At 34.5% G+C, this 18978-nt stretch overlaps 3 protein-coding genes across 3 annotated transcripts; 1 reads left to right on the top strand and 2 right to left on the bottom strand.

Annotated features, from left to right (window-relative positions):
• Positions 1-7294: 7294 nt before the first annotated feature.
• LOC106399315 (hsp70-Hsp90 organizing protein 2) lies at positions 7295-10234 on the top strand. The gene is made up of 7 exons (XM_013839790.3): positions 7295-8242; positions 8796-9084; positions 9178-9263; positions 9354-9577; positions 9666-9732; positions 9809-9868; positions 9958-10234. The coding sequence occupies exons 1-7, from the start codon at positions 7379-7381 to the stop codon at positions 10069-10071; spliced, it is 1704 nt and encodes a 567-aa protein (XP_013695244.1). The 5' UTR covers positions 7295-7378; the 3' UTR covers positions 10072-10234.
• Positions 10232-13182, bottom strand: LOC106399314 (elongation factor G, chloroplastic). Its single transcript, XM_013839789.3, has 3 exons — positions 12767-13182; positions 10665-12595; positions 10232-10570 (listed from the first exon to the last, which is right to left on the bottom strand). The coding sequence occupies exons 1-3, from the start codon at positions 12993-12995 to the stop codon at positions 10403-10405; spliced, it is 2328 nt and encodes a 775-aa protein (XP_013695243.1). The 5' UTR covers positions 12996-13182; the 3' UTR covers positions 10232-10402.
• A 4595-nt stretch (positions 13183-17777) lies between these two features.
• On the bottom strand, positions 17778-18763 carry LOC106397464 (pectinesterase inhibitor 10). The gene has a single exon (XM_013838047.3). The coding sequence runs from the start codon at positions 18629-18631 to the stop codon at positions 17969-17971; it is 663 nt and encodes a 220-aa protein (XP_013693501.1). The 5' UTR covers positions 18632-18763; the 3' UTR covers positions 17778-17968.
• Between the last annotated feature and the right edge of the window lie 215 nt (positions 18764-18978).

The raw sequence follows: 18978 nt of genomic DNA, 5'->3' as shown, positions 1-18978 counted from the left end.
CTACGGGAAGCAGATCCACGAGTGGAAGAAGAAGTGGGAAATCAATAAGGTTCGATTTAATTTATTAAACAATTTTTTAATTCATTAAACAATTTTTTAATTTATTAAACTATTTTTTAATTTATTAAACTATTTTCTTTTTTTTTATTAAAAGGTCCCAAAGTCGATAAACAACACGGTCTGGACGGAGTTGTGTACGCATTGGGATAAGGAAGAGACGAAAGAAACTTCTTCCACCAACTCCACCAATCGCAGGAGCGACCGTAAAGGGAATGGCGTCTTCAAGCATAACTTGGGTGCTCAATCTATTGCCTCTTTGGGAGATCGTATGGTAAGTTCAGCCGCTTTTTCTTCAATTATTTAAGTTTTGAAATTTTATTTTTTTGTCAATTTCTTCTAATTTCTAATGTTTCTTTAATTTATGTTTTTTTTCAAGGCGGAAGAAAATGATGGCGAGCCGGTTGATGATCTCGCCCTAATGAAGAGGGCGTATACCAACAAGAAGACCGGCCAGATTGATGACGGTCTTGTGAGGGAAGTGGTCAGCCTGGTCCAAACTCAGGTACAAGACGAAGTGTCTCAGCTTCAAACCGAGGATGACGCTTCGACGGCTTCAACCAACTTATCCCGGTTTCGAATCAACGAAATCGTTGAATCCGTAAGTTCTTTTTTTTAAAGTTCAATTCATTTATTTCTTGATTTAAATTTGTAAATTTGGCTATTTTCTATTTCAGTTGGTTCCAAAGAAGAAGGGACGTTTGGTCGGATTGGGTCGTCGCACCCGGTCGGTTCCTCCTTCTTCTGCACCACCGCCCTTTGTTGATCCAGAAGTACTTACGGCTCAGATGAAGGACAAGGATGATCGCGTATCTTTGTTGGAGACCCAGATGGCGGCTCAACAGGCGGGCTATGAGGCACAGAGGAGGCTGAACCAGCAAATGATGGAGATGATGCAGAGGATGTACCCGAACGAGGTGTTCCCGGACGTGCCAGACCCGTAGTTTTTTTTTTTCCAAAAACTCGGAATGTTTTATTTTTATTTGTGAAACTTTGAATATTAATTAATATGATTTCAATTTTAATTTCAATTTTATATTTTCGAATTTAAATTTCAAAAATTTTATTTTTTTAAAAAAAATAATATTTTTTACATTCCGAGGAAATGAACCCTCGGAATATACCGAGAGACATCTTCCTCGGAATATACCGAGGGACATGTTCCTCTGAATATACCGAGGGAAAGGTTCCTCGGAATATTCCGAGGGACCCCGTTCCTCGGAATTTTTCGAGGGACCCCGTTCCTCGGAATTTTTCGAGGGACCCGTTCCTCGGAATTTTCCGATGAAGATGTCTCTCGGTATATTCCGAGGGTTCATTTCCTCGGAATGTAAAAAATATTATTTTTTTTTTTAAATAAAATTTTTGAAATTTAAATTCGAAAATATAAAATTAAAATTAAAATTGAAATCATATTAATTAATATTCAAAGTTTCACAAATAAAAATAAAACATTCCGAGTTTTTGGAAAAAAAAACTACGGGTCTGGCACGTCCAGGAACACCTCGTTCGGGTACATCCTCTGCATCATCTCCATCATTTGCTGGTTCAGCCTCCTCTGTGCCTCATAGCCCGCCTGTTGAGCCGCCATCTGGGTCTGCAACAAATATATGCGATCATCCTTGTCCTTCAACTGAGCCGTAAGTACTTCTGGATCAACAAAGGGCGGTGGTGCAGAAGAAGGAGGAACCGACCGGGTGCGACGATCCAAACCGACCAAACGTCCCTTCTTCTTTGGAACCGACTGAATAGAAAATAGCCAAATATCCCGACGAACTTCCGAGGATTGGACCATCGGAAAGTCCATCGAAATATCCCGAAAAAGTTCTCCCTCGGTATATTCCGAGGAGCTTTCCGACGAACTGGTGGTCCTCGGAATTTCCTCGGAAATTTGTTTCCTCGAAATTCCGTCGGAAAATTCCGAGGGATTTCCGAGGAAAAATGAATTTTCGAGGAGTTATTGCCGAGGAAAAATGAATTTCCGAAGAATTATTTCCGAGGACTTGTTTCATCGGTATGTCGTCGGAATAACGTTATTCCGACGATATACCGACGATTTTTTCCCTCAGTATGTCGCTGTTTTCTTGTAGTGTAGAGTTTAATTCATTTAAGTAAAGTTAGTTTAAGATTTTTTCGTTAAATACTTAGTTTGGGGGTTTTACCTAAAACAAATTTAGTTGAGGAGTTTTACCGTTAAAAATCTTAATGTTAGAAAAATAGCTCTCAAAAACTAAAATGACCAAAATAGCACATTTCTAAGTTTATGACACAAAAATAGCTCTCAAAAACTAAAAAGACCAAAATAGCATTTTATCTTTTGAAAAATTTAAATTTTTTTTATTTTTCAAAATTTGAAATCTTAACCCCAAAACCCCACTCCCCAACTCTAAACCCTAAAACCTAAACTCTAAACCCTAAACCCTAAACTCTAAACCCTAAACCCTAAATCCTAAACCACCCTTAACTCTAAACCCTAATATCTAAATTAATTTACCATTGGGGTATAAGTGTATATTTATTTCTTTTGATAAAACATTAAGTGTTATTTTGGTCATTTTTATTCTTAAAGACTATATTTGTGACAAAACTTTTTTTAATGATATCCTAGTCATTTTCTTAATCTATGTCATTTTTTAATTATCACATGCCTTAGTTTTTGTCACCGAAAAGTGAATGACAGTATAATACAGTTTTGCAGACCAAACTCAAAAAGAAACAACCATATATGTAAATAGTAAGAAAGTAAGAACAACACTAAATCTTAGACCAAAAAAGAACTACACTAAATCCCTATACCCCTAGAGACCAACCATCTACAAACCGGATTGAAACTATGCACAAGCATATATTTCTATGAGTACATACAACTGAAAAAGATGAATTTAGCGTGAAAACCTGAATTTCTCCTGTGTCTGTTTCCACAATCATTCACGTTCAAGAACTACACTAAACCTGAATTTCTCCTCTGTCTGTTTCCATAAGCCAAGCCATAAGCTATTTTACTCAAAGAAAGCTCTGGAGATGGGTCCGCCAATGCTCCCAGATCAGGTTGCAGTGACATATACGAAGACGGCTGTAATAAAATCAAAGTTATGGTTCACATCAAATACTAAATTTTCATGGCCGGTCTAAGATTGGGCTTTGGCCCAAATAGTTTATATTGTGGATTGTAACTAATAATCGGTCCACTCTTTAGCATTAGTTGAAAAGTATTTCAAACTCGGTTCGTGCAGTGTGGTACGTTTTCAGACTATTCTATTCTATATCACTAATTGTATTCTTTTTGGGACCGACTTGATCAGCCGATAGGTCATATAAAAAATTAATATTACAAACAACAGCATAAAATTTAGGAATCTAAAAAGTAATAAACCAAACGGAAAATATTTGTTCGACCTATGGCTTATGGAACAGACATAGTAATTCCAAATTGTGAGCTCCCCTATTCTGCTATTCATTTGATTTCGAACCTTTGACCTACAAATAATAAGCAAAGACGAAAAAATTTGGAAATAACAAACGTATATAAAAACATTGAACTTGTATGATAGAAGAGATATTTTGAACTTACAAAATCTAGATAGATCTAGCTTAAGAAAAACACAACAAAAGAGTGTTAAAGGCAAAACACAACAAAAGAGTACACCCAAAAAATACTAACAACAAAGAAAAACTCAAACTAATAAATAGCAAACTAAGTATCCAAAGATATATTAATCAAAGTAGTCACCCGAACGAACAAAATCTCAATTTAACAGAAGACAACCATCAAAAGAGTACACATGGTGATCGGGGACACATATTCTAGGCTCCTTGATTCGGGATCTTCTTCTTTTTGGTTCCTGGACCTAAATAACCGAAACCCTAAATCCAAAAGTTCATAAAACAAAATAGTGATGCTATGATCAAACTATTCAAAATTAAACTAAGGGAATCATGGTGGAAAAGCACAAAAGAAAACACTTACATTATCTAGACAATAAACCAGAAAGAATCACACAAAAACAAATTCGCATAAGATATCATAAGCTATAGGAAGTCTGACTAATATGATATACACTACACTAAAACAAAAACAGATGATTGGCCACCCCTTGAACGTGAAAAAGATGAATAAGGTTTACAATAATAGGAACATTAATTAGCTTCCAGACAACATAGGAAGAAAAACAGATTTAGATGATGGATAGAAGTTTCAAACTCGTGTGATCAAGAGATAATAATTGGTTATATCTATTATAGCCTAGCAACATTCTTGAACGGATGAGTCTAATGTTTATTAAACGTGGTTAGCTAAGGTATATATTATGTTGTTAATATCAAATTCCTTTTTATTATATAATAAATAAATTATATAGAACTATTCATTAAGGGTAGTAATGTATTTACCCACTCTAACTTTTAACGTAAGAGTTCTGTTTCGAAAAATTATTTCGCAAATAATAATATAAACTAGATGATAACCCGCGCGCATGCGCGGAGTGAGTTCTTATAATAATGTTTGTTTATAAAATGATTTTAACATTTTGCACCACTATAATCTTATCGATTATAAAATGATGAATACAAATGTTGGTCTCTTAAATATAACATCGTTGTTGAAGAGTTAACATATTACATTTCATTTTAATCATTTTTAAGACTTCATATGCACAAAAGGAACTTAAGTTTTGCGGTTGACACAAATCACCAAAACCAAATAGGTAACATCGATTGTATAATGACGAAAGGGGATTAGGTTTTCTGCTCTCGATTTGTTTACTATTGACTCTCCATAAGTGATTTCATTTTCTACCTCTATAGAATTGTGCTTTCGTTCTCGTCTTTGTTTCATTGATATGAGTTAAGTTTCTTTTTTAACTTATTTTATGAATTCAGTGAATTACAGAAGTATCAATTAAAAAAATGGACATTTGTAAAAATTAGTTTCACTCCATATACATATCTAAGAATCAAAATTTTAAAAACATCACCGTCAAACTATATTAACAGATTAGTGTTCAAATCTAATATATCAAGTTGTTATACAATATAAGTGCAGACTCGAAATATAAATGTTTGTCTAGTATATATTCATCAGCTCGGTCTAAATATCATCTAATTAGAAAAATAAAACAAATTACTTATTTCACGAGTTCGGGTAATATCTGAATCCGAACGAGTAATATTCGAACCAAAATGGATATCCGAAGATAACCAAACATAAGTATACTTAACTCTATATTTCTAGTTCATTTCTCTCATTTTATTTAAAATATGGATTTTTAACGTTAAAACCCCTCAACTATGTTTGTTTTGGGTAAAAACTCTCAAACTAAGTATTTAACGTAAAAGCCTCCAAACTAAATTTACTTAATGAAGTAAACCCTAACAGATCATAATTACCAATACTACCGGTAAATCTTTAGTTTAGAGGTTTCTACATTAAGTAAACATAGTTGAGGAGTTTTACCGTTAAAAATATAAAAATCGAAATTTTATAATATTATCTAAAAATTAGTAACTTAAATTTTCAAAATTAGAGTTTTTAATTTCTTTTTTAAATATATGAGTTTAATGTGTTTTTAACATCAACATTATATATGTATAAATTAAAAATGTAAAACCCGAGAAAATATAACAAAAATTATATAAAGAATTTAGACGCAATAAGACTTTCTTTCCTAACTTCCGGATCAAACATATTCCAAGAGCACAAAATACTATGGCGGACAAGCTTGCAAGTGGTGCGAGGAGTTTTCCTTCAGCTATGTTATACGTAGATTCAATACTTTCGGTTTGGCTTTCTGAATCGCGCGGTCCAGTTACTTAGTTCTCGCTTATGTTGTCAAAAAAGTTACTAATTTTTAAATAATATTATAAAATTTTGATTTGTTTTGTTTACTTTTTAAATTTAATGGTTAAACCCCTCAACTATGTTTACTTAGTGTAGAAACCCCTAAATTAAAGATTTACCGATAGTAATGGTAATTATGACCTGCAAGGGTTTAATTCATTAAATAACGCTAGTTTGAGGGTTTTTTCATTAAATACTTAGTTTGAGGGTTTTTACCCAAAACAAACTTAGTTGAGGGTTTTAACGTTAAAAATCCTGAAAATATTTATATTAATGATTCTTATTGCTCAAAGTTTGATAATATACATATAATTATGAACAAAATCATTTGCTACTCATTTACAATAGATATCAAGTTCTTGTTTCTTGCATTAACAAAAGTTGCATCTAAAATTTCAAAACAACAACTAAATTAGTGTCTTTCTATTTTTAAAGTTTTATCTCCAAACCTATTAATAGTTTAATCTTTTAAAAATTAAAAAAAATAGTTAAGTTAAAATATATTTTAAATACAAAAAACTTAAACAATGAATAATTTATTTTTATTTTTTTCAAATTTTAAATATTCCCTGACACAAAATATCCGAACCCGGACATAAAATACCCGAACCCGATTCGAAGTGTAGAAATACCCGAACGGGTTCTATACCTTTATACTGAAATATCCGATACAAATCCGAACGTGTATCCGAACGCTCACCCCTATGATATATGATCATTTGTATCTTGCTTGAATAAAAAAAAGTTAAACCATTGATCACAAAAACTTTAATGTGGAACTTTTACTATTTTTAGTAATTATAGTCGTTTTTAAAAATTCAAAATATAACATATAAGAAAAAATTTAATTGTTTTTTATTATATGCTTAATGTGATTGTTTAATTTTTTTTAATAGTATAAAATTAAACAAAAAAGAGAGATGAGATAATTTTTTTTATCAAATATGTATTATTCATAATCATTAATTGTCATATATATGTTAACTATATTAAGTAATTCTGTAGTTTTTATTTAAGTAAAGAAAAAAATAATTTTTTTTTGTACACTATTAATTAATTTGATAGTTAGTTTAATAAAAAACATAGTATATGTTTATATGGACCAACTTATTTTTCTAACAATTCTAAAAATCATTTTCGTGATGACACGTGGGTACGAAAATATGTTGTAATGCTCCAGGATTAATATATAGGAGATAATAATACCTATAGATTTACAAAAAATTAAGTTAAAAATGTAAATATAAAAATTAAAAGAACACTAGATTTAATAAAATCATTTAATAACCAATAACATCCTCATATTAGCAAACCTGTTTTTCCTTTTAAAATCATTCCAGAATCTTCTTTTATAAACACCATCTCGGATACTATTTTACTCGTATCCAAACAAGTCCCAAAACCAAAACCCCATATAGTCTCCTCTCCTTCAAGGAAAGATCAAACAAACAAACCCTAACTCTCAGATTCAGGTTCAACCCAACCATGGCCGACGAAGCTAAAGCCAAAGGCAACGCCGCTTTCTCCTCCGGCGACTTCGCCTCCGCCGTCACCCACTTCACCGATGCGATCAACCTCGCTCCAACCAACCACGTCCTCTTCTCCAACCGCTCCGCCGCCCACGCCTCCCTCCACCAATACGAGAAAGCTCTCTCCGACGCTAAGAAGACCGTCGAGCTCAAACCGGATTGGGCCAAGGGCTACAGCCGCCTCGGCGCCGCTCACCTGGGTCTAAACCACCACGAGGAAGCCGTGGAGGCCTACTCCAAGGGGCTCGAGATCGATCCGAGCAACGAGGCGTTGAAGTCGGGCTTAGCTGACGCGTCGAGGTCACGCGCCGCTCCTCCGCCGAATCCGTTTGGGGATGCGTTCAAGGGGCCCGAGATGTGGGCCAAGCTGACGGCGGATCCGTCGACGAGGGGGTTCTTGAAGCAGCCTGATTTCGTCAACATGATGCAGGAGATCCAGAGGAACCCTAGCAGTCTCAATCTCTACTTGAAGGACCAGAGGGTGATGCAGTCTCTTGGGGTTTTGTTGAATGTTCAGTTCAGGACTCAGACCGGCGACGAAGCTGAGGGGGCTCGGGAGGAGGATGAGATGGTTGTGAATGAGCCTGTGGTTGAGAAGAAGCGTGAGCCGGAGCCTGAGCCTGAGCCGGAGGTTGCGGAGGAGAAGGAGAAGAAGGAGAGGAGGGAGAAGGCTTTGAAGGAGAAAGAGATGGGCAATGCTGCGTATAAGAAGAAGGACTTTGAAACTGCTATCAAGCATTACTCCACAGCTATTGAGATTGATGATGAAGATATCTCTTTTATCACTAACCGTGCTGCTGTTCATCTCGAGATGGGAAAGGTATACTCTTTTTGTGCATAGTCTCAATGTGAATGTGTTTTGATTGAGTATGATGAGTGCGTCAAGGTATTGTTTTTATGTATACTATAGTGATTTGCTCGGTACGTGATTGATTGACTTGAGTCTGAGTATGAATGTGTTTCGTTCTCTATGATGAGTGCATCTAGGTATTGTTTTAATTTATACTATAGTGACTTGCTTGATCATGTTTGATTCAGTATGATAAGTGCATCAAGGTATAGTGATGTGCTTAGGACAAGGTTGAGTCTAAATATGAATGTGTTTGATTCAGTATGATAAGTGCATCAAGATATAGTTTTTTTGTACATTGATATCTTTTATATCACTAATCGTGCTGCTGTTCATCATGAAATGGGAAAGGTATAGTTTTTTGTATGTGTATTAGTGTATTATGATTTGCTTAGGATAAGGTTGAATCTAAATGTGATTATGTTTGATTCAGTATGATGAGTGCATCAAGGTATAGTTTTTATGTACATATATGTGATTTTCTTGGTACGTGGAGTCTAAATGTGGAATGTGTTCTATACAGTATGATGAGTGCATCAAGGACTGTGATAAAGCTGTTGAAAGGGGTAGAGAGCTTAGGTCAGATTACAAGATGGTAGCCAAAGCTTTGACTAGGAAAGGAACAGCTCTGGGGAAGATGGCTAAAGTCTCGAAAGACTATGAACCTGTGATTGAAACTTACCAGAAAGCACTTACGGAGCACCGTAACCCAGACACATTGAAGAGGCTGAACGAGGCAGAGAGAGCCAAGAAAGAGTTGGAGCAGCAAGAATATTTTGATCCCGCTATTGGTGATGAGGAGCGTGAGAAAGGTATTCTAGCTTTTGTGGTTATATCTTGTGTATGTGAGGAAAGAATCTCGTAAAGAAAGCTGAACTAACAACCTCATGTTGTTTGTGATACAGGTAATCAGTTTTTCAAGGAGCAGAAGTATCCTGATGCTGTGAGACACTACACTGAAGCGATCAAAAGGAATCCAAAAGACCCGAGAGTAAGGCTGATTCATCATCATCATGTGCTTCACTGTTGTGTATATTTGATTGTTTGAATTGATTTGTTTGCTTCTTTGAACTTGACATAGGCATACAGCAACCGAGCTGCGTGTTACACAAAACTTGGGGCAATGCCCGAAGGATTGAAGGATGCGGAGAAGTGCATCGAGCTGGATCCAACATTCTCAAAGGGATACAGCAGAAAAGGTGCAGTCCAATTCTTCATGAAAGAGTATGACAATGCAATGGAAACATACCAGGAGGGTCTCAAACATGATCCTAACAATCAGGAGCTCCTAGACGGTGTTAGAAGGTATAGCATATGTGTAAAAATTCAGAGAGAATTATTCACTCTGTTATCTTAGTAGCCTATGTAACGTGTTGTAAACCACTTTCTGCAGATGTGTACAACAGATCAACAAGGCCAACCGTGGTGACCTTACTCCAGAGGAGTTGAAAGAAAGACAGGTTAGATTCTAACTAACTGTTACGAAACTTGTTCCTTAGAGAGAATTCTCACAGATCCTGCTCATTCTTTTTACAGGCTAAGGGTATGCAAGACCCGGAGATCCAGAACATTCTCACAGATCCCGTAATGAGACAGGTAACCTAAAGCTACTCTAGATGTCTTCTCAAGATTTGGTGGTGCTATCCATGTTGAAGTCTCACAACTTTTTTTGTTTCTTTGAATAGGTTCTGTCTGATCTCCAGGAGAATCCAGCAGCAGCACAAAAACACATGCAGAACCCGATGATCATGAACAAAATCCAAAAGCTTATCAGCTCAGGAATCGTCCAGATGAAATAAGCCTAAACGCAGTGTTTTTACTTTTTGTAACTCAAATCCAAAATCGGTTGTTCCCATTTTTCTTTTATAACTTTCGTCTTCTTCTATATCGACTGTGACGTGAACCTTGTCGTGATTAAATCTTGTTCTCTTTGTCTCAGTTGAATGCATCGAACTTGAATCATTCAAAGTGTTATCTACATTCCCGTACTTGTTTTGACATCCACACAAAAAGAGTTAAATATATTTGTTCTCTTCATCAAAACCAAACAAAACTATAGAAATGATTAAACATTATCAAGATAACACATTTCAGTGAAGTTTCTGAACATGAAAACATAATCTGTCCGACTTAAGCAGCAACTTCTTGATCCTTGGAGGAAAGCTGGTTCTGAATATGCTGAGGAACAACATCGAACTTAGCCAATTGCATTATGTAAGAAGCACGACCTTTTGTCATCCCCCTCAATGTACTCACATACTGAAACATCTCTGCTAACGGAACCAGAGAATCTACCACCTGCAGTTTTACAATAACAACAATGCATCAGATTCATCAAAAAACAAGTTATTGGTTTTTCAAAATCATTCGGTTTTCACAATTATTTCTGTACCTTGAGACCACCGGGTTTGTCTCCGAAGCTGTTGATCTGACCTCTCCTAGAGTTAAGATCACCAATGACATCACCAAGATGTTCTTCTGGCGTAACAACTTCAACTCTCATAATAGGTTCAAGCATCCTCGGACCTGCTTTCCTCATCCCTTCACGGAAAGCTCCTCTCGCAGCTAGCTGGAAAGCTAACACGCTCGAGTCCACATCATGGTAAGAACCATCAACTAGACAAGCACGGACATCAACCACCGGAAAACCCGCAAGCACACCGGAGCTCATACACTCCTCAAGCCCTTTCATCACACCTGGAATATACTCTCTTGGCACAGCTCCTCCTTTGATCTCGCTCTTGAACTCGTACCCTGATCCTGCTTCTAACGGCTCGAACCTGACTGTAATATCAGCAAACTGTCCTTGTCCACCTGATTGCTTCTTGTGCGTGTACTTCACTTCAGCTACTTTGGAGATACTCTCACGGTAGTTCACTTGCGGCGCTCCAACGTTAGCCTCGACCTTGAACTCTCTTTTAAGCCTGTCGACGATGATCTCAAGATGAAGCTCTCCCATTCCTTCAATGACGGTTTGGTTCATCTCCTCATCGCGTGAAAAATGGAAAGAAGGGTCTTCTTGAGCGAGCTTGATCAGTCCCGTAGCCATTTTATCAATGTCCGCTTTGGTTTTCGGCTCGATCGCCACCTTGATGACGGGATCAGGGAAGTCCATACGTTCGAGGACAACAGGGCTTTCCGGATCACTCAACGTTTCGCCAGTGATTGTATCTTTGAGACCAGCGAGAGCCACAATGTCACCCGTTAATGCTACTTTAACATCTTCTCTGCTGTTTGCGTGCATCTCCAAAAGTCTTCCGATTCTCTCCTTCTTTCCTTTGTTAGCGTTCAGCACGTAAGAGCCAGCTGTGAGCTTCCCTGAGTAGACTCTCACAAACGTAAGAGAGCCAACAAAAGGATCACTCATGATCTTGAACGCTAACCCAGCGAAAGGCTCCTCATCATCTGGTTTCCGGACAATGGTAACTTCCGGGTTCTCAGGATCTGTTCCGTTCATCGGCGGAACTTCAACTGGAGAAGGAAGATAGTCAACCACAGCATCAAGCAACGGCTGCACACCTTTGTTCTTAAACGCTGAGCCACAGAGAATAGGCACAAACTTCCCTGTGATGGTTCCTTTCCTAACCAATCTCTTCACCGTGGCCTCGTCAGGCTCAACTCCTTCTAAATAATTCTCCATAACCTCATCATCCAAATCAACAATCAGCTCCATCATCGCAGCCCTATACTCTTGAGCCAACTCTTCAAGATCCGCTGGAATATCCTCGTAATTAAACTTGGCACCAAGCTCTTCTCCAGACCAAACTATAGCCTTCATCCTCACGAGATCAACCACACCTTTAAAAGAATCTTCAGCACCGATTGGTATCTGAAGCACCAAGGGCTTAGCACCGAGATTAGTCACAATCATGTCCCTAGTCCTGAAAAAGTTAGCTCCAAGACGGTCCATCTTGTTCACAAAGCAGATCCTAGGCACACCGTATTTATCAGCTTGTCTCCACACAGTCTCGGACTGAGGCTCAACGCCAGCAACACTGTCGAACAAGCATATAGCTCCGTCGAGAACTCTCAGAGCACGTTCGACTTCGAGAGTGAAATCCACGTGTCCAGGCGTATCGATGATGTTGATCCTGTGCTTGTCCCAGAACGTGGTGGTTGCAGCTGAAGTGATGGTGATTCCTCTTTCTTGCTCTTGCTCCATCCAGTCCATTGTAGCTGTGCCTTCGTGAACTTCGCCGATTTTGTAGTTTCTTCCGGTGTAGTAGAGAATCCTCTCAGTTGTTGTGGTCTTTCCAGCGTCTATGTGAGCCATGATGCCAATGTTTCTGTAGTCTTTAAGCGGCACGGCGCGCTTCCCCTCTCCTAAGTAACACATAATAAAGCATCAAACTAAAGTAATAGTGGAAACACTTCTCACAGGCATTTTAACGAACACTTAGAAGGCATACATGCAATATCAAACTCTTTAGGAAGAAAACGGAAATGGGTAAGCGAAAGATTAAAGCTTTTTGAGAGAGAGCATAGAGAATAGACCTTCGGCGGCGGCGAAGACAGAGAATTGTTTCCTTCGGTGTGATAGCTTTGAAGAGCCAAGCCCGATACGAGCTTTACCGAGAAGATGAGAAAGTGAAGCGCGAGGAGGAAGACCCAGACAGGTAGAACGATGATGAGACAGAGGAGTGAGAACAGGGCGTCTCTGTGACCCATTGAGATTACAAACCAACGAGCTAGAACCCGAGATTCTCAGAGCATCCGCCGCCATTGTTATCGCTTTGGGAACTCTGTCAAACTCGCTTCTTGCTATCAATGTGGTGGTCACTCAACACTTTGGGATAACGTAATTGTTCGTGTGGCTTGGGTAGGGGATAACGAAGCCTTTTGGGCTATGCGTTGCGTGGGTCGCTTCGGAACCGTTGGATAAAAATAATTATATTTTATTTTTATATGGTTCTAAGAATTTATGTAGAGTTTTATTGGTTGAAATGGATAAGGGGATACGTCACCGTGTAATCTAAACTGCGTTTTGAGCAATGAACATAGTTAGCATTGTGTGTTCAAAAAGACAAATGTGTTAAAAGAAAAAAAAGAACATAGTTAGCATACAGAATAAAGTATTAGAAATATAAATATAATTAGAAAAATTACATGTTCTTACGAAAGTATTTATTATTTAAAAAAATTATTTTCAATTTTCATGGAAACTAGAAATTTCATATCGATTTAACTTCTACGTTTAGATTATATTTGGAGTTGCACTAGACATAAATAAGAAGATAGACATGACGGCCATCATAAAAATTTGTAAATTGATCTTTGGAGATTAGTTTCTGTCTATAGATGAGAAATTGCTATGTTGGTCTATATCAAAGATAAATTTCTCTTTGGTGCGAAATTACTAGTTTCATATATATGAATCAATGCTTACGGCCTACTCAAAACCCAAAAAAATTATATGTAGCTTTCACTTCATTTTTAAGATTAGTCTTGGTCATTTTATAGATACATAATATCTTCATGTTAAGCAAAAAAAATTATTTTCCTTAATACTAGTAAATATATATGGAAACAACCATCGATTGTTGTCTATATGAATGCGGAACTACCAGTTTGATTTGCAGAGTCTATATGAAACTGTTTACAAAAAAAATAAAATATATATATATATATATATGCATATAGTATTGTTTTTAGAATTTACAAAATTGTAACTTTTGGATATATTAAATAAATCATATGAAATTATAGTTTTGGATACTAAGATATTCAAATTGGATTTGAAATGGTTCACTCGGATCGCTTTTATCAAGTCTGCATTTTTTTAATATATAAGTTTTGAATTTATTTATATATAATAAAGTTTCAAATTGTTTTGATTCGAGTAATTTTGAGTATGTCCCGGGAAAGCTATCAAAATAATATGGTATACTGATAAAAATTATGGGCTTCGTTTAGCTTGTTAACCCAAAATAATCTGACAATTTTTTTTTATTTTTTCACAACGTTTATTTTATTACTAGGTGTTATACATGCATATACGGGTATAATATTTTTACGAATACTAATTAATTTGTTTCTTATTAATTCAAAAACTCACATATTAGATATATTTTTAATAATATTTTTATACAAATATTTTTACTTGATTAATATTTAATTATAAATAGTTTTATATCTTAATTATTATAAAATAAAGGTTTTATTTTCGGATAACACAACAATATATATAAGAATTGTATTCTTTTTCAAAATATTTTTTTATTGTATTAATTTTTAATCAATTATCTAATATAATCAGTTATCTAATATAACATGTAAACCTAATATTATTAATATAAAATTATTTTTAATTATATAATAAATTATATATTTTATTCATTAACGGTAAATACGATATTAACCACTTTAATTTCTAACGTGAGAACTCGAATGCGAAAAATTACTTTGCAAATAATAATACATATTACAATAAAAGTACCATTAAAACTAATATTTAGGTCATGTGTTTTTTTACATAAATGTTATTGAAGTTATATCTTTTTATATAATCTTTATTAATGGTATTTTAGTATTTTTTACATTACGTGTACCAAGCAAAATCATTTTTTCTTGTATTTGATCATGCAGTTTTGACTTATTTAACATATAATTTTATTTGATTGAATATCTAAAAGAGATATTATGAGCAAGTACCTGGTATCAATACTATTAAAACTGCTGGGGTTTTTTTAAGTCACCTTGGAGTTTTGAAGTATTTACAGATCTCTACCGCACTGAAATATTTTAAAGCTATGATTTTTAATCATATTATTATTATTCCACTAAATCTTTTTTTCTAACAAACAAGATATTGCCTTTTATCTATTCCTTTCACCTAAATCGTTTAGGCATAAAATATTATCTATATTATTTCTATTAACGATACCAATCTCGTGGAAAAATTCGGCAAGAAATTTAGGCTTGATTTTGGAGACTGGAGCTCACGAGCCACCGCTAAACCAACGACTCCGGCACCAATCACGACGGCATAGACTCTTTTTTTAGCTATCGTTTCTGCTGCACTGTTTAGTCCTCTAGAGATTCTTCTTTAATTGTCCGCAAGGTATTTGTGAAATCTGTGGCTGAATTGTAAAAGTATTTGATGGCATCTTTTCATATGCTGAGCATGTGTTGTTCTTGAGTCCGTCTATAGTTTTAACGTTTCTTTCAGCGAGTTGATTAAGGGAATTTCAATTACTTCAACTGTTTTTCCTTTTAAAAAAAAATACTTCAACTCTAAAGTTAGCTCTTTTGTTTATCAGCTTATGGTTAAAACCACGCAAATTCTTCCCTGAGACAAAAAAATGCTGATTTTTTTTTTTTTTTGGAAAAGGGCTTTGATGTTTGATGTTTAGTTATATTTTTTTTAAGAAAATATTTAATTAGATTGTGAAATTGGTATTCTGAAAATTTGTGGTCTAGGACGTTGCTGCATCTGGGTCGGAAGAACATTTCTTCTAGCTGTTAAATGGGATTAGCCATCATTGTGGCATTACCTAATTGTGAAAAAGTAAGTTCTTGCCGTTTGCTTGGGGTTTTGTTATGTGTGTCATTTCCTTCGTCCTGCACGGCATTCGTTGATCAGACATCAAAGGCAATTTATTCACTTTGGAAGCATCATTGCCATGTGGTGTTAGTCGTTACATTTCTGTTTCAAAAGGTATGTTATTAACTTTGGAAGCATCATTGCCACGGCCATCGTTGATCATATTACTAGATTTTCATTAACTTAATTCAGGGTTTGCGTTAAAATGCTATATAATATCTTTAACAACTATTTTAGATGGGTTTATAATTAAAATATTGTTGAATAACAGTATTTTGTTTTTCAACTGATATCTTTAACAAAATTGATTTTGTTCTTTGTTTACGAGATATTCTTTTATGCTAACAGTATTTTTGTATAATCATCCTAAATAAATTGTAATAAATTTAAGTATTTGACTCATTTGAGTTATCACAATTTTACTCTATAATTCATAAAAGATTTGAATATTGTGTGAGGCTACTTATAAGAGTAACTTGTGATTACATTTTGAAAAGATTTGTGCTTTTAAAAAAAATCCAAGTATATTTAAATATATAACTTCCTTAATTTCAATATATTTTGATAATAATCCTAACTAAATTGTAAGACAAATATATATTTGAATTTTTTTCATCATACAAAATTTTAATATTTAATTTATAAAAGATGTGTATATTGCACTTTCATTTTGAAAATATTACGTGCTTCCAAAATTGAAAAATATAAATATACTGGAATAAATTACTTCCTTAAATTTGATATATAGAAATTCCATAATTTTGAAAATATTTAATGAGATATTTTGCATATATCAACTTCCATAATTTGTAAGAAGATATTCCTCTGAATAACTTGTGCAATACTAAATATTAATAAGTCTACTATTTTTGGTATTGATTACGATTTATAAAGTATAGAAAATTAGATTAAAATATCTATTAATTTATATGAACCAACATTTTTAAAATTGAAATTGGATCCACGATATATAGAAAATTAGCAATTATAAAAAGATATTAGATCCACATTATATATCAACTTCCATAGTATTTATAACTTTATTATAGATAGTGAATCAATTCAAAACCCATTGAATAGCCCATTTATAATAAAAAAAATTAATATCCATACGGTTTTGGTTTTGTTTTCACAAATATTTGCTATGAAACAAACAAAAAAACAAAACCACACCGATTCAATAACAATTCCTAAATTTTGTAAAAGAAAAACTGAAACCAAATTGAAAGAAAATTGAGAACCGAACTATCCAAAATACAATTTATATATCTAAAATAACAATTATATTTAGTTTTAAATGATCAAATATTCTAAAAGTTTATAAACTAAACTACCCATAAATTTGGATTATCCTATTACTTTTTATCCAAAATATTTTAAATGATCCTAACTCTCCTATAGAACTGAATCACCAAAATATTTTTATCCAAACTATTTAAATTTATCCTATATTTTATCAAAAATTTTAAAAATAAAATTTTTATCTGAATTATTCAAAACTATCCGAAAAATGGGAACCGAGCCTTAACCTAATTGAACTCAAAATTTTATCAGATTTTTAACATTGTTATTCGAACAAAACCGAAAACCATAATAACCAAACCGAAACTAAATCCAAATTCATAAAAAAAACCTATAAGAACCGAAAAAACAAAAACCACAACCAAACCAAAACCGAACCAAAACTAAAAAGAAAAATTTGGAACATAACCAAAAACCGAACACCCATGCTTAAACTTATAACGAACAAACAAACGGGTTAATAAATTTGTCAACAAAAAATAGTCTCGCACTTTAAAAGCGCAGATCAAAATCTAATAGTTAATTAAAAAACATGTTTAACCTTAAATTTAGTCTATAAAAATGAAAATATCTGCTCATGTATGCTAATTAAAATCTAATATTATTATTATTATTATTCTAAAAAGATATTATTTATTATATACCATTCCTAAACTAAACTAAAGCAAAATATACAAAACTTCATTATAAAATTATTGAAATATGTATACATGAAAATGCACAATACCTATAACAAGGTACATAGTATACATATAAACATGCATAAGCAATTTTGCCAATAGAGGTTATCAAACAATTTTGTATATGATATATGAACATTTATAAAAAAAAAGATATATGAACATTTATGATCATTTTTCATGTGTGGAGGCGTACATATTAATGACAGCAAGCGCGTTGCTAGTCATCCGAGCAACCTTTACAACATGTCGCCGAACCAAATCTTTCACGACCGCTTTGGCTCGACCATCTTGGCCGAAACCATCCATACAAGTGTCATCATCAGTGAGAGCAGCACTAACCCATGTTTCAACATCCGACATAACCATCTCAAATTTCGAACTATCCTCGTAGTTGATCGACTCCAGCTCTCTTATTGAATCTTGGAGCTCACTCACCGAGTCTCCAATCTCCTCCACACAATCAGCAACCGCACCCGCTTCGAAACGTGTTAATCCACTTCTGCCGTGAGGAAAGTTCTTGATGAACTTGGCTGCCGATTTGGCTGAGGAGAGGGTCAGATTGAGGGCTGTGACGGCGAGTCTTTGAGGGTTGGAATCGATTTTTAAGGCGTAAGGAGATAGAGAGATGTAGCAAAGGGTTTTGTAGTGTGTGAGGTTGCATGATGTTTTGATGTAATCTAAGTTCGTTTGATTTGAATATGTTGATGGAGTTGCTGAGCTTGTGATGAAGAGAAGAAGAGCAATGGAGAGGAAAATGATTTCGATTTGTGATAAGGTTTTCATCTTTTTGGTTCTGAAAGAGGAATGGGCCGAGGTGAAACTGATGTACATGAGTGTGTGTATATATATATAATATTAATGTAATATAAGTAACTTGTGAAAAGAAATTTGGTTGAGTATATCCAATAACTCAATCATATCCAATAACTCATTCGATTGAAGCTAAGGTTTTTTTTTTGGGTGGGAAAGCTTATTGTCCGGTTCATATCTATAACGTAAGCTTCTTTTGTCCGGTTCATATATATTATTAAAATTGTATTTCCTAAAAAGCTACAACTATAAAATTAGATAATTTTCTCTTTTCTCTTTAAAACAGTAGAGTTTTTTATTTATTTAAAACAGTAGAGTGTGGAATATGGATTCTCATTTTTAAAATTTTGGAATAGTATGAAATGAAA

Source organism: Brassica napus, chromosome C9 (assembly GCF_020379485.1).
Source record: "Brassica napus cultivar Da-Ae chromosome C9, Da-Ae, whole genome shotgun sequence".
NCBI classification, from domain to species: Eukaryota; Viridiplantae; Streptophyta; class Magnoliopsida; order Brassicales; family Brassicaceae; genus Brassica; species Brassica napus.
Note: the sequence above shows the minus strand (reverse complement) of the source record. Positions and strands in the feature narration are given on the sequence as shown.

Coding starts and splice junctions, on each gene's coding strand:
- LOC106399315 (XM_013839790.3), top strand. CDS start 7,379: ATGGCCGACGAAGCTAAAGCCAAAGGCAACGCCGCTTTCTCCTCCGGC. Junction 8,243..8,795: donor TTCATCTCGAGATGGGAAAG/GTATACTCTTTT, acceptor TGTTCTATACAG/TATGATGAGTGCATCAAGGA. Junction 9,869..9,957: donor CAGATCCCGTAATGAGACAG/GTAACCTAAAGC, acceptor TTCTTTGAATAG/GTTCTGTCTGATCTCCAGGA.
- LOC106397464 (XM_013838047.3), bottom strand. CDS start 18,631: ATGTACATCAGTTTCACCTCGGCCCATTCCTCTTTCAGAACCAAAAAG.
- LOC106399314 (XM_013839789.3), bottom strand. CDS start 12,995: ATGGCGGCGGATGCTCTGAGAATCTCGGGTTCTAGCTCGTTGGTTTGT. Junction 12,596..12,766: donor TGTCTTCGCCGCCGCCGAAG/GTCTATTCTCTA, acceptor TGTGTTACTTAG/GAGAGGGGAAGCGCGCCGTG. Junction 10,571..10,664: donor ACAAACCCGGTGGTCTCAAG/GTACAGAAATAA, acceptor GTAAAACTGCAG/GTGGTAGATTCTCTGGTTCC.